Consider the following 13,824-nt stretch of genomic DNA (forward strand, 5'->3'; position numbering starts at 1 on the left):
CATTTCGTAAAGCGACGAGAATTTCTAACTGGATGATTTAAAAGGTCCACTTATGTGTTTTTGTGAGATGAATTAATCTTGTCGTTGTAATTGGTGAGTACATAAACTTCAATGACACTACTGTTTGGTGATAATCTTGTCGTTTTTGAATTTCTGACAGTGTTTGATAGTACTCCATATAAATTGCTCTACGAAATAAAATTTTAGTATTTTCTTTTGATTGGGATTTTAGTTAATTAGGAGAGTATCCAAATCACAAGATAACGCGCGTTACATCTTCTTACACCCTTCCCGGTGGCATTATACATATACAAGCATCTACAGTACATACATATATGTATGTATGTATTTGACTACTGGATAAATTAACTAGCTAGCTAACGAATTACTAGTAATTGTGTGTAGGATAGAGAAATGAGGTTTGATCACAAGAAGCAGCAAGAAGATAAGAAAATGCAGAAGATGGACAAAAGGGAAGTTGTGAAATTTTAATTGGCTATATATATATATATATGGTATGATGATACATCTTGCAGCTTGTCCGGAACTCACAAGTTTGTCTAAGGAAGGTGGATGAAGGCAAAGCAAGGAATTAGTTAGGACTTGGCAAGATTTTTTTTTGTTTGTTTTTCTCGTTTTTAATGTGAGGTGAGGTTGGTTACGACCAATTTAACTTTGTTGATTCTCTTCGAATTCGATGCATGACTTAGTCGTGTTAGGTTCATCTACTGATTTTTGCTCACTCCACCTTCAATTCTTTTTCTGCTGCGAGAGTTGTGATAGTTTAACAAGGCCTTTAGTACGTCTTACTCCTCCACCTCCAAGGCACCACAGGCTACATACAGTTGGGTTTTTTTTTTTTTTTTTTGGCTGAATCAATCCACAGTACGTAGTAATACTTTATCATGTGGGATTTGCTATATGCTGATCATAGAGTTGATGTTTGAATATTGACGCATGTCGAAGAAGAATATGTAATGGTGTCAGTTTCTCTCAGACCCCAGGATTTCATGATTTTGTTTATTTTTCAGTTCCTCCTTTTTCCACTTGGGCTAGAAAGACAATTTGGTTGTGTACGGTAACAGAGATCATTGGCGTCGATATTGAGCTTTCAAGTGTCAACCTACTAATATAATAGTCGTTTGGAATGAGAAGCCAAGAACCACACACACGCAGCTGTACGATTCGATCATGCAAACCACCTCCAAAAATATACCATCAACTTCCTCCTAAAACTCATGAAGTAGCTACTTCACAACCCTAACATATCTAACTTCAGAGAGAGACGGGGGAATAAAAGAGAAAATAGAGCAAGCCGATCCCAAGGGAAAGATAAGAACTTCTGTATTTGAAAATGATTAGAAGTCGACAAAATAAATTTGTTCAGTAAATTTAAAACATTCCGAACCCCCCCCCACAAAAAAAATGGCCTAAGGATACATCAAGCGTCAAATGGCTCAGCTTTCCATATTATGTTCACATTAAGCGTTGCGCAATTCATTATTATCAACACTAGAGGCCACAGGGCAGCTCAAATTTCTCAAATTCTTGAAAAATGCAGCCTGGCGTCTGCGGGACTGTAAAAGAAATGATTCATTCCTAATGGAACCTTCGGCTGATAGCATCATAACTTGGGAAATATACAACTGCCAATTACGGGAAAAAAACATCAGGAAAACCATGAAATATGACCACGAATTGCTAATGTAGCTTAAAGAAAAAAGATATTGGCTTTACCATCCCCATGTGATGCCAGCGTAAGAGGAGAAGTAATAAGTTTCTGAGCAACAGAGACGATGTCTTGTACTTTAATTTCGTCTATAGTCTTCAAGAACTGCTCCACAGGTTTCCTACAAAAGAAAGGGGAATGTAATTGTTAAAAGGAAAAAAAAAAATCAAAAGGAAAAGCCAATAAAGCAAAAGGTCTGTTAAACAAGGACGGTGTTCTGCGTAGGCAGTGTTCTTGGTGGAAGCAAGGATTAGAAGGCCTAAAAAGACCGGTTTCATATAGAGCTGGCCCAACAGCAGCAGCTCTTGAAGAAAAGCCATTCTACATAACAATGATGATAAGAGAGCATCTTGAAGTTGGAAAGAAATTTCAAACTCTGTTCAGATGTCTCTATAGCACATCCTCTACCCAGTTGTTCTTGTCAAAAAGAGCAGATATAATGGATGTCGGCCAAATAATATAAACCGACAGGTAAGATGCTTCAGAAGCACAAACTGACTAAAATACCAAATTATATAAATAGGCCTCAAGTACCAAGTTTACTCTCGAGTATACTCTTTCCACAGGTTAGTACTACAGGCACTCGTCAAAAACTCATATTTTAACTCTCATACAGTAGTATTACAATCCAAGAAGGCTAGGTTAAAAAGGATTAACAAACGTGGTACCTCATTATACTATCTATGACAGGGCAAAGGAGAACAAGAAGCGCAATCATCCAGTAGAGTCCAAGTAATTGAGAAATAGAAACAATGTGGACTAACTTTGCACATAAAATTCTAATTTCACACTAGTTTCTGCTAGTTAAGGTCTCGCAATTGCTATTGTTGGCTTTTCTGAAACATATACAAGAACAGAAAGGGAAAGGATTACTGGGCTTACCTCTCTCCATATGTTGAAATTTGTTTACCAATATCTTCTGATGTAACCATCTGTAAAATCACCATAACATCATTTAGTCTGATATTCCATCAGTAAATTATAGCAGAAAGCACAATTCTTCAAAACCACCACAAGAAAATGCAGGAAAAAGAAAATTTGCATACTCTTGATTCGAGGTTCATCAAAATGGCAGACTTTGTTGCCTGTTTGGCACGATTGAGCTGTACCTGATCAACTGCATCAAAGATAAATAAAAGAGTTCACCTCTTCTCCAGTTTTAAGTAAAAATGTGCTAAAATAAGCAAAATAATCAGGATGAGGGGATCATCAGTTTCAAATCGAGAAACAAATTTAGGCCATGAAATGAGGGCAAACCTTCTCCAGGGCTTGCAACTGCAATAAGTTCTTTTACTGCAACATCTACAGCTTTTGTCACAAAATCAGAACTCTGAACCAAAAACAAGTTCAATCAAAATTCCACAGCACACGTCCAAGGTCTAACACATATGAACAAGAAAAAGCATATACAGACATTTCTGGATAACATTATCCGTATCCAGATTCAATCAGTTAGCTCATCAGCAAATCCACTGAGAACGTCAATTCTAAAAAAGGTAGTGGCATAAACATTAATAAAGTAAATAAAACTTAATTTATTTGCAACAAGGCATTCTAGCAGCATGATTTGGACACCAAAGTAACTAAATAAGCCATAAAATACTTTAGCCTTTTAAATTTACATCAATAGAACTATGTATTATTCCAAACTACAAAAAACAAAAATAACTAGACCCTTCAATTCAGCAATAAATCTAATCTTGATATCTACTTCAACCACATCAAGAGCATTATCTCCCTTTCTATAATCTAATTCTAAAATTCGCATCCCTTACCCTCAGCCGCAACAAAAAAACATATAGAATAATATCTTATCAACAACTACTAAACTATTTCGATATGCCAGACTCAAGACTCCAACTAGCAAGCAATGACTGGAGACAAGAATGCAATAACTCCAGGGGAAAGAGTCACTCGAAGCATTAGGACAAGCAACTTTTCCAAGAAAGCCAGAAAAGCAAAAAACCTAGGCGTTCATCATAACAAACATAGATGATTAAAATGCCAAGACGAATAATAAAGTCAGTGACATGTTTAAATGAAAGGAAAGCATATGCACTCCTGCACCAAGTAATATGCTCATAAACTTAAACAAACACTCACAGTGGTTGCTTGAATTCCAAATAAACCAGTGCTGTTGTAAATGGAACTGAATGCACTAAACATCTGCATCTGTGGATACTCATTCAGAACACGAAGATCTGCACCCCAACACCATACAAAAATCAGTAAGGTGTCAAATAAGAATATATCCTTCTTCTCCATTTTTGATAAATAAAAAGAGGAACTCAATTTTCACACAATCTTTTTTAGGAAGGTAGACAACAATGCCCACATATAACCTAAGCATTCAGATACAGCAAACCATGCAAGAAGGGTACAGACTAAGCTAGATGACATGAGATCCTTAACAAGATAAACAACATTTAAAAAACAAATGATGCCAAAACCTTTTGTAAATCCACCACCCATGTGATGTTCAGGTTTATAGTCAAGAAGGTAGCACATCAGGACCCAAACAACTTACATAGTCTTGAGTACATGCCTTTCCCTGGACCACCAGCTGAGAAGGATCCACCTCCTCCCATAAGCAACTACAGGGCAATCCAATAACCAAATCCTCCAAACATAAATTCCAGATAGAGAAAGAACAAAAAAAAAAAGTAAAAGAACTACGGTAGTGGAAAAAAGGGAAACCATTATGAAGTTATACTTGATAATACAAGGTTAAAGAAAAAGCCAACAAGTTATTGCATTATTATTAAACTAGAAGTACCTGAAGCACTGTCAAAGTCATTGCTTCCTTTTCCTTCAGCCATCCCCCAGGTAATTCAAAGGCAAGAGCAAAATGAGTAGTCTGTTTAAAAAAATGAAAGCATAGATCATCAAGACATTCAAGATAACAAAAGCTTCATAAGATTGTTGAATTTAACCAGATGTATGGCAGACAATGACACACCCCTTCATCTGCATGACGACGATAATCACCTCCTACATATACAGGCTTTGGCTCCTCCGAGCGGTGAACTTTAGGCATGTCAGAGAGAAGTGGTTCCGCAAATTTCAATAGCTCATCATGTTCAACACCTGATGCTGCAAGGACGATACGAGGAGCAGTATAGTTTTCCTGTAAAGCCAAAAACCAATTAGGAGCAGAAATGACTGGAAAAACGATTGCAACAGATACGGCACAAAAATGAGGAAAAGCACTAAGGAGAAAATGTGGAAATGTAGGGCATAAAAATATAAAGATTTCTGCAAACTCACAGCAACAAACTCCTCCAGCACTGTATTGTTCAATCTTTCCACAGCAAATTGTGATGCCATAAGTGGATGTCCATATGGACCAGAATAGCCTGTGGAGTGAATTGCCTCCAAAAGCAAATGTTGGGGGTTTTTGGAGTACTCAATGATTTCTTCTTTCACCTTCTCAATCTGAAAAACGAAATTTGCCACTAAAAACCCTAAATTGCACAAAAATATAGGACATAGCGGATAAACCATGCAAAAATTGTAGTACCTGCTCTTTAACTTCCCAATCCAGGAAAGCAGGGTTCCTCACACTGTCAACTAGAAGTTCTACCATTTCTGGAAGATGTGTTTTTAAAGCATCATATGTGTAAACCATTTGCTCCCTCGAGGCTGCGGCTGTCACATTGCCGCCAATTGCCTCAACTTCTCGTACAACACGCAAGTGGCTTCGGTTTTTTGTGCTCTTAAAGGCCATGCGTTCCAGAAGATGTGTCGCACCATATGAAGTAGGTGCTTCATAGATTGAGCCACAATCAACATATAACCCAATGGAGGCAGCAGGGTTCTGTTACAAGCAAAAGAGAGGGAAAAAAAATCAATAGCTACTTTACATTCCGAAAAGGTGTCTTTTCCAAGCAGGAGGAAATTGGTTTTCATGATTCATACAGCTGATGTTTCTGAGGCTATTCTAAGACCATTTGGAAGAGTTGTTATCTTGGTCTTCCCTGGTTCAACATAATCAGGGACCGGAGGTGGGATGGTAACATCTTTGAGTGGGAAGTCCAGAGATGGAAGTGAAGAAGATTTTTCTCCAGTCAGCCAACTAAAGAAACCCCCTGAGGATGATTGGGTTGCAACAGCAGCAGAACTAGCAAATCTTTTCAACGCTCCATTGCCCGTCCGGCCCTATCACACAATTCAACACCCAAAGACCACATGTTTTCAGACAGTAAGTCTCTAATATCACAACATGACAGCTAAAACATCTTTAATGAGCAACTGCACAAAGTAACATTTTGCAACACCCAGAAATACCATTCACTCGTCAGTATTTGGCCAACTATTGAGCCAATATTCCACTTACGAATCCTTCTCCCATAGAAATACCAACTTCTATTTTGTAAATCTCTAATCCTAGCAATGCAATTTTGGGACACTAAATATCATCTCAAACTAACTCTTCTATAAAACAATTTCAAGGTATTATACAATTCCAGCTCAACAACAAAAGGATTTAAACCCATCTCCAAAGGATGCCAAAAAAGTCCCAAATTATACAAAAGACCCAAGTATTGTAGTTTTTAATGAGGAATCAATGTGGACAAAATTTCAAAGCTTCACACGTTACGACACAGTACAAATCCCTTCATTATATCTTCCAACTATTCAACGAATTGACAATCCCTTTTGACTGAGCGACGCTTTTATAAGAGAGAGACAATCATTTCCCTAAACAACCCAAACACACACGCACACACCGCATCAGCATATTAATTCGAGAAAATCACATTCCATAGAAAGACCGAGCAATTAGTTCAGGGTTAAAAAAAAAAAGCATAACGAATCAGTCAATAACATCAATCCGATCCAATAAAGTTGAGGCCATACAATAGTTAAAAAAACTCATGCAGTGAGCTAATTTCCATTTCAAAAAAATCAAGTAATAAATAAAATATGGCAATAAAACCCGCCCCCCGGGGGGGGGGGGACAGCGGACAAAGGTAAATAGGGCAAACCTTGAGAGCTCTTAGGCGTGAAGCGGCGGTCCGATACATGATTTGTTGGAGACGACGGAGGCAGCAGCACCGAAGAAACAAGAGTCTCCGACGAGTGTGATTTCTGTTTAGTAGTAGTCGCTGGTGGAATTTGTATGGGAGTGAAGGCCGCCGAGGGTTTGGGCTTCGGGATTAGCAGCAGAAACAGAAAGCCGAGTGAGGACGGCGAATGACCAGCATTGATACGTGCGAGTGCGAGTGCGACCAGATGAATCCTCGCACGTGGGAGTTTATGTTTTGTAAGGCTCCTGTAATGTCGTTGCCTAGATCAAATCTCGACCGCTGATTTAAGGCTACCCTACAGTAGCAGTGAGATACGACCTAGAACTTTAAGGGACCCCGTTTGTTTGGACTAAAAATATTTTCTAATGTTTGGCAAAATTATTTCCGCTGGAAAATGTTTTCATGCCACCGGATGGAAAATCACTTCCGCAACAACTTTATTGAAGTTAACTTCCGACCATTTTCCGTCAAAAAAAAAAAAAAGAAAGTTAACTTCCAACGGCTGGCTTCAGGACTCATCAATCTCATCATTACTTAGGTATAGCATATCTCAATTAAAACCATCCACCCAAATTTGTGATCGAAACACTAGATCATCGTTGCCGCAAATCCCATTTTCCATACCCTGGATCAAGTATGGCTGGGCTTGGCATCCAAAATATTCCCACATACGAATACGGCTGGGCTTTTCTGTGGACTCTAGGATCTCCGTGCTTGCATTGCACAAGGTGGACCTCCGACAAGCATTCCGATCTCCGAATCTATTTTAGGTGGTGGTTGGTCTTTTTCTTTCTTTCTTCCTTTCTTTCTTTTTTTTTTTCTTTTTTCAAAGATTGATCCAACAGATGTTGTCACTTCAAAATATTCCCCAGCACACAATCCCAGCTCCCGGAGCACACGTTATGCTTTTTGGGTTGGGCCGTGAATTCTTCTTAAGTTAAGTAGTGTGTGCATGTGTTGTTTGCAGTTGCTGAGAGGAGTGCACGTTATACAGAATAACCTTTTTCTTTTTCTCTCTTTTTTTTTCCGAAAAGATACGATGACTTGTGCAAGCTAAATGGGCCTAGGATTACTAACGGCGTGAAGTTACGGTAGCTAACCAAAATCATGATTGAAATATGGAATAAAAAATACAGCAATTAGTATGTGTGATTGCGACAGAGGTAGTCTCAAATTACCAGCATGCTCTTTTTATTTTTAAAGTTTTTTGTTTTAAGGTTAATTCTCAAAGGCATATGAAATAATACGTATGAATAGGGGTGGCAATTCGGGTCCAAATCAGGTTGGCGGGTCGGGTTCGGGTCAACCCGTTAGAAAAATCTGTTGATCCGAACCCGACCCGCCAACCCGTGACGGGTCAGGTATGCTGACCCGAACCCGAAAATTTCAAGTTGACGGGTTGGGGGGTCGACCTGAAATGACCCGAAACTTAATTTTAATTTATTAATTTATCACTGTAATTTCTAATAAAATCAATTTCTCACAAAACTAATTACATAATCAAGTAATAAAAATTTAAATAAATAATTCCAAACCAAATCTAAAATAAATTAAACACCGTAAAAGTGTTTTATCCCAAACAAAATATAAAATAAATTAAAACAGTATAAAAGTAAAAAATAATATAATATATTATTTGTCCAAATATAATAATTTCAACTTCACACAAATTAAATAAATTCATTTAGGATTAAGTAATTAATGCCTTTGAAAAAAAGAATAACTTAGTTTAGTTAGATAAAATTATTTTTATGTTTATTAAATTATTTTTAATTCGTAAACGGGTCATATCGGGTCATATCAGGTCACCACGGATTGATCCGAAATCGAACTGTTTTCTTTTCGGGTTCATCGGGTCCAACCCGATTCTGACCCGAATTCCCGAAACCTCAACCCAAACCCATTAATTTCGTGTTAGGTTCGTGTCGTATTTTCAGGTCGTGTCGAAAATTGCCACCCCTACGTATGAATGAGAAATTGAGAAGTTATAAGCCTTCTTCTTTACCATTTAACTCCCACTAGAGGAATTAGCCTATGCAATGATTTTTCATTTGGTTAAGCGTGGATTTTAGTTTTTTAGACTGCTTAAATGTTAGTAGTAGTCTCAAAGAAATGTCCAACGGATGCAAGTGGCAAATTTATAATAATAATAATAATAATAATAATAATATTCAGTTTGTTTGGATAAAATATTATTTAGAATAATTATTGTTTGTAATGTGATGTATTTGAAATAAAAATATGATTAGAAATATAAAAGGATGAGTTAAGAAATGTGTTTATAATGCAAGTGAAATATTATTTGAAAAAATTTGATGATGTCGAGAGGTTCGCGTATTGGTGTGATTGTAGATTCTTGCTGCGTCTTCTACCTCCCAAATCTTTTTGTGGAAGTTTGGAACGCTATACTAAGTAGAAAACAGATGCATATATATAATTATATAGGAACTGGAACTTCATCATCAATTTATATCATTGACGACATATATGTATATATGTGTGCAGTTAGTTTATATCCTTTTAAATATTCGTGGTGTTGATTTTGATGGCCTTGATCGTTTGGTTGCAGGTAGGTAATTGAATTGTCAAGGTGAAGATTGAAGGAATAATGGCAGCTCTACAGAATCAGTCAACAGGGAACAAGAACAATTCCACTGTTTTGAAGCAAATTGTTTTATTCCAAAACATGGGCCTCTTATTTCTCTGCTACATCACATAGAAATATACATTAGATTCCATAAATGCTTATAAGAACATCGACAATACCACCTCCTGGTGGTCTACGCATTCAACTGGGAGAATATTCTTATCCCTTGTTTGGTAGGATATTGGATAACTAGCAGAAATTTGAATCTTTCACTTGATTAACTAGTTCCAGAATTTCTTGATGCCTACTGGGCTAAAACAAAACCAAAAAAAAAAAAAAAAAAAAGAGAGCTACTTTATGCTTTAGTTACATGGCAAGGCATAAAGCCTATATAGTTCGTTGTATTTCACGGCAAACAGCCACCACATAGCACTGCAAGCCCTGGATTTCTTTTTCAACATCGTCTACTTGTCCTGCAGGAAGCTATTCCTTCTCAAATTCTCATTTTATTCTGCTGACCTTTATGTGGTATGGCATTTTAATTGCTATTTATACTCGTAAAACAAGGTGGTTGGTTTTAAATTGTCACAAGTTGAATGAATAGTGGACTTCTAACCAAAAGAAATGGCAGCACAAGCAGCAATTTGTCAATGGCCAGTGTTCAGTGGCCAGCATTTTCAAGAGACTCAAGGGATTGCCCATACTAGAGACAGCAATGCCATCGACCTATTTAGCAGTGAGTAATGAAGATTATTGTTTTCCAAGTTGATTTGATATTTGTTTTAAGCCATGCAAGCTTATCCCCTTATAATCTTGGTATATTAATGATTTTTTTTTCACACTTTCTAAAGGTTTATCTTGGACGTGCATTCCCTCCAAATCAAAAACACAGAAGGCTAAACTATGTTCCTCTCCAATGCCAAAGAAAGGAGGAATTCATGTTTTCTCGTCAAATACATTGTCCCCAAGCATGCCGGCAGAACTGCTAGATGCATGGGATGATGACTACAATGGAATTGTTATTGATTCAGCAAGCTTGCCCTCCAGTGCAAATGCTTTTGCAGCAGCTCTTCGCGCTTCCTTGTCCAACTGGAAGGCAAAGGTATTATTAGAAACTTAATTCCAGTACTTCATTTTAAAAAAAAAAAAAAAAGAGAGTCTCAGGAGTCAGGTACTCGAGTATTCTTACATAATTTACAAACAACTATGTGCATCTTTGTTTGACCTCCAGTCATTAGTGGATGGCAATTACCGAACTTGCAGTTCGCCACTAACAGATGGCATAAACCCAACATTCAATATTGCTGAAGTTTCGTGAAGTTTATGTCCAGTTTTCTGATGATGCAATAAGTTAACGAATGAGCTATAAGGCACTGAAACATGGTTTTGGCTTTGTTGAATAAAGACGGTCATCCTCAAGAGATTAATTGAGAAATCCACCGCCCATTACCTCTTTAACTTAATTGTGGATTCTAAAGTATAACAGTTTCAAAGATCATAGAATTAATACTTTACTGCATATTGTCACATTATGGGTAATTATCCAGTGTTGATCTTTGTCCTAGGAGTAGGGACGATGCATAAATTGTGTTCAGCATACATAGTATGAAAAACCCCGAAACTCAGAATACAAGCTTCAGTGGTTGACTTGTACACTATCATTATGCAGGGGAAAAAAGGAATATGGCTCAAACTATTCCATGAGCAGTCCGAACTTGTTCCAATAGCTATTCAGGTTGCTGTTTGGCATATGCTTCTGATTTCATTACTGCTATCTCTTATTATCAATACTGACAATTGTATGCCTCGGTGAATTTTATTCTGACATAACTTCAATTTGCAGGAAGGTTTTGATTACCACCATGCTGAACCTGGTTACATAATGCTAACTTACTGGATCCCTGACGAGCCATGCATGCTCCCAACAAGCCCTTCACATCAAATAGGCATTGCAGGATTTGTGATTAACGACAGCAGAGAGGTATACATTCTGGGGTCATGAGTTGGGGGTCGTCTAGGGAGGGATTTCCTGTGGGGGTCGTCATGCCAATTGATTCTGCTTTCTGAATTATCAGCACATCTTTTTAATTAGGTAATTCGCTCTACAATTGTAATGATTATGGCACTTTTTTTCATTAGATCCTCGTGGTTAAAGAGAAAAGCTCCTGTAGTTGCGTGGGAGTATGGAAGCTGCCCACTGGCTATATAAATAAGGTATATTCTCTGATTCCTTTCTCCCGTCTCTCCAACAATGCTCAGTTCTTCTTTCGGCGAAGGAATCACTCATCCGGTTTCCTTTATCCATTTCAGTCTGAAGAAATATTCTCTGGTGCTACAAGAGAAGTGAAAGAAGAAACTGGAGTAAGAACCTTCACCAATAATTACTATTCACTCTCGACTGCTGCAATCAAATTGCATCCGAATGTTTTCCAATACTTTCTCCTGACCAGTGAAATGCTTCCGTTCTCATTCGCAGGTTGATACAATGTTCCTTGAAATGGTGGCGTTTAGGTAAGTGCCTTGAGCAAATTTCATCTTCCCAGTGCCATTACACTACACTTCTCTTCTACTCGGATTTTCTGGGGGCTTATGGTTTGTAAACGTCAACCCGGCAGACACGTCCACCGCGTGGCTTTTGAGAAGTCCGACTTGCTCTTCGCGTGCATGCTTAAGCCATTGTCCTCAGAGATCACAATAGACGAAAAGGAGATTCAGGACGCAAAGGTGAACATCTTTTGTCGATTTCAAACCAAACAAGTTGTACAAATTAAGTTAACCATCGAGTTGCATAGTCGATTGACTTGATTGGTCTGTTTGCATGGTTTGGATCCCATGGCCATGTTTTTTCTTATATTACAGTGGATAACTCCTGAAGAACTCTTAGCCCAACGCTTTTACGCAGAAGACGAGATGTCAAGAAAGGTCATCGAGATATGCATGGCAACTTATGGAAATCGCTACAGGGGATTTACAGCACATCAGCTCATCTCCAAATTTGATGGAAAACTGTCTGTCTTGTACTTCAATAACTCGAACGAGATCTGAAACCAGTTTCCCAGCATATTTGATCATCCAATGGAAGCGTTACGCACCTGCGAAGATGAGCACAAAGACTGCTCAACTTTCTTAATTATCAGAATTTTGTGTTCTTCGTTTACAACAATTAAGATTCCTAAGCACGTGATTATGGCAGCTGGGGACTGCCTTGCTTCGACCGCAGAGCGGAGATTTAAAGCGAGCTGAGAAAGAAATACCAGTAACGAATTCGATACCGTGTTCCAAGCAAAGGAGGCCAGCCTGCTTTTGTACTTGCTAAACTCTCTCTCTCTCTCTCTCTCTCTTTGCAGCCAAATCTTGTCCAATCATGATGCAGAATGTGCATCCCTGTGTTTCACCTGCTCTTATGGCTAATATAATTGCACGAATACTGTCTTTTGGTGAAGGAAAAAAAAACTGCTAAGTATTTGTTCGAGTCATCAAGAAAGTAGGCGAGGAATCACGACTAATTTTTTAAAAATAAATAAATAAATAAATAAAATAAAGGGTTCTTTGGCATTGGTGAGTTTCGTATGCATGCTATTAACAAGATAAGTAAAAGCTTACATACATACCTTTCACTAGATTGTGACTCCATCTTTTTAAATAGTCATTGTCTTCATTGAAAAATGGCGTCCAGCTAATTATGACCAAGGAGCCAAGGACTACGTGATTTGCTTTCAAGTCTGCTAATCAAATGTCGGAAAAGTATGCATGGACATACATGCATTTGTGGAGGGCAGGAGTCTAAAGTTAATACTATGTTTGAAAACTGGAAGAGTGTTGCTCATATAAAGAAATATAAAATTAAAAAAAAAACATACGATAATTGACCAAGTTTTACATTTTTATTCTAGCTAGGAGGCAAGTTCAATGGACAACAACCCTTTCCTCCCAACATGAGAATATTAGTAGCAGAAAAACAGTCCATGCTCTGAACAATTTCCTTTTTAGTTATTTATTGTTTTTGGAGATTTATTTCCATTTAGCAAGAAGCATAAAAAGCAAAGCAAGTGAAGACGGATTGCTCCGAAGGACGGAACCGAGCTACCGGCTTCCCAAGTTCTAAATCTTCATTTTTTTTTTCACCTTAAAATATTGAGAATTTTGAAAAAAAAAATTTTATGTGTTTTTAGTTATTTGTTCCCTCCAAAAATGTTTCAAAATATATTATATTAATTTGAACCAATACATATGTATTTCGCACTCCCGGATTAAAATTTTTGGTTCCATCCTGATTTTTTTGGCCCCAATTGTCAGCTGGCCAAGAAGAAGAAGAAGAAAGAAAATCATCTAAAGCGCGAGCCTCCTTAAGTTCACTCCCTCCCCCTTAATATAGAGACATAGAGTAGATTACGTTATACAACAACTGTTATCGTCTCCTCCGAAAAAAAACAAGAAGCGTGAACCGAGCATCCAACGTTGGCGTACAATGCCGTGCA

The 13,824-nt window shown here is 37.7% G+C and overlaps 2 protein-coding genes across 2 annotated transcripts; one reads left to right on the forward strand and one right to left on the reverse strand.

The window, feature by feature from the left end:
* Positions 1-1,319: 1,319 nt before the first annotated feature.
* On the reverse strand, positions 1,320-6,966 carry LOC113693669 (mitochondrial-processing peptidase subunit alpha). Its single transcript, XM_027212263.2, has 13 exons — positions 6,718-6,966; positions 5,648-5,887; positions 5,250-5,546; positions 4,997-5,164; positions 4,689-4,856; positions 4,506-4,586; positions 4,257-4,323; positions 3,833-3,930; positions 2,987-3,059; positions 2,776-2,846; positions 2,612-2,661; positions 1,738-1,850; positions 1,320-1,646 (listed from the first exon to the last, which is right to left on the reverse strand). Exons 1-13 carry the CDS (start codon positions 6,754-6,756, stop codon positions 1,600-1,602), a joined length of 1,512 nt encoding a protein of 503 aa, XP_027068064.1. The 5' UTR covers positions 6,757-6,966; the 3' UTR covers positions 1,320-1,599.
* Positions 6,967-9,919: 2,953 nt separating this feature from the next.
* LOC113691355 (nudix hydrolase 8-like) lies at positions 9,920-12,778 on the forward strand. Its single transcript, XM_027209458.2, has 9 exons — positions 9,920-10,082; positions 10,198-10,448; positions 11,016-11,081; positions 11,190-11,327; positions 11,486-11,560; positions 11,657-11,707; positions 11,823-11,857; positions 11,962-12,070; positions 12,206-12,778. The coding sequence occupies exons 1-9, from the start codon at positions 9,971-9,973 to the stop codon at positions 12,389-12,391; spliced, it is 1,023 nt and encodes a 340-aa protein (XP_027065259.1). The 5' UTR covers positions 9,920-9,970; the 3' UTR covers positions 12,392-12,778.
* The last annotated feature ends 1,046 nt before the right edge of the window (positions 12,779-13,824 follow it).

This window comes from Coffea arabica, chromosome 6c (assembly GCF_036785885.1).
Source record: "Coffea arabica cultivar ET-39 chromosome 6c, Coffea Arabica ET-39 HiFi, whole genome shotgun sequence".
Taxonomy (NCBI): Eukaryota; Viridiplantae; Streptophyta; class Magnoliopsida; order Gentianales; family Rubiaceae; genus Coffea; species Coffea arabica.

Coding starts and splice junctions, on each gene's coding strand:
- LOC113691355 (XM_027209458.2), top strand. CDS start 9,971: ATGGCAGCACAAGCAGCAATTTGTCAATGGCCAGTGTTCAGTGGCCAG. Junction 10,083..10,197: donor TGCCATCGACCTATTTAGCA/GTGAGTAATGAA, acceptor CACTTTCTAAAG/GTTTATCTTGGACGTGCATT. Junction 10,449..11,015: donor TGTCCAACTGGAAGGCAAAG/GTATTATTAGAA, acceptor ATCATTATGCAG/GGGAAAAAAGGAATATGGCT.
- LOC113693669 (XM_027212263.2), bottom strand. CDS start 6,756: ATGTATCGGACCGCCGCTTCACGCCTAAGAGCTCTCAAG. Junction 5,165..5,249: donor ATTGGGAAGTTAAAGAGCAG/GTACTACAATTT, acceptor TTCGTTTTTCAG/ATTGAGAAGGTGAAAGAAGA. Junction 4,857..4,996: donor TGCTGGAGGAGTTTGTTGCT/GTGAGTTTGCAG, acceptor TTGGCTTTACAG/GAAAACTATACTGCTCCTCG.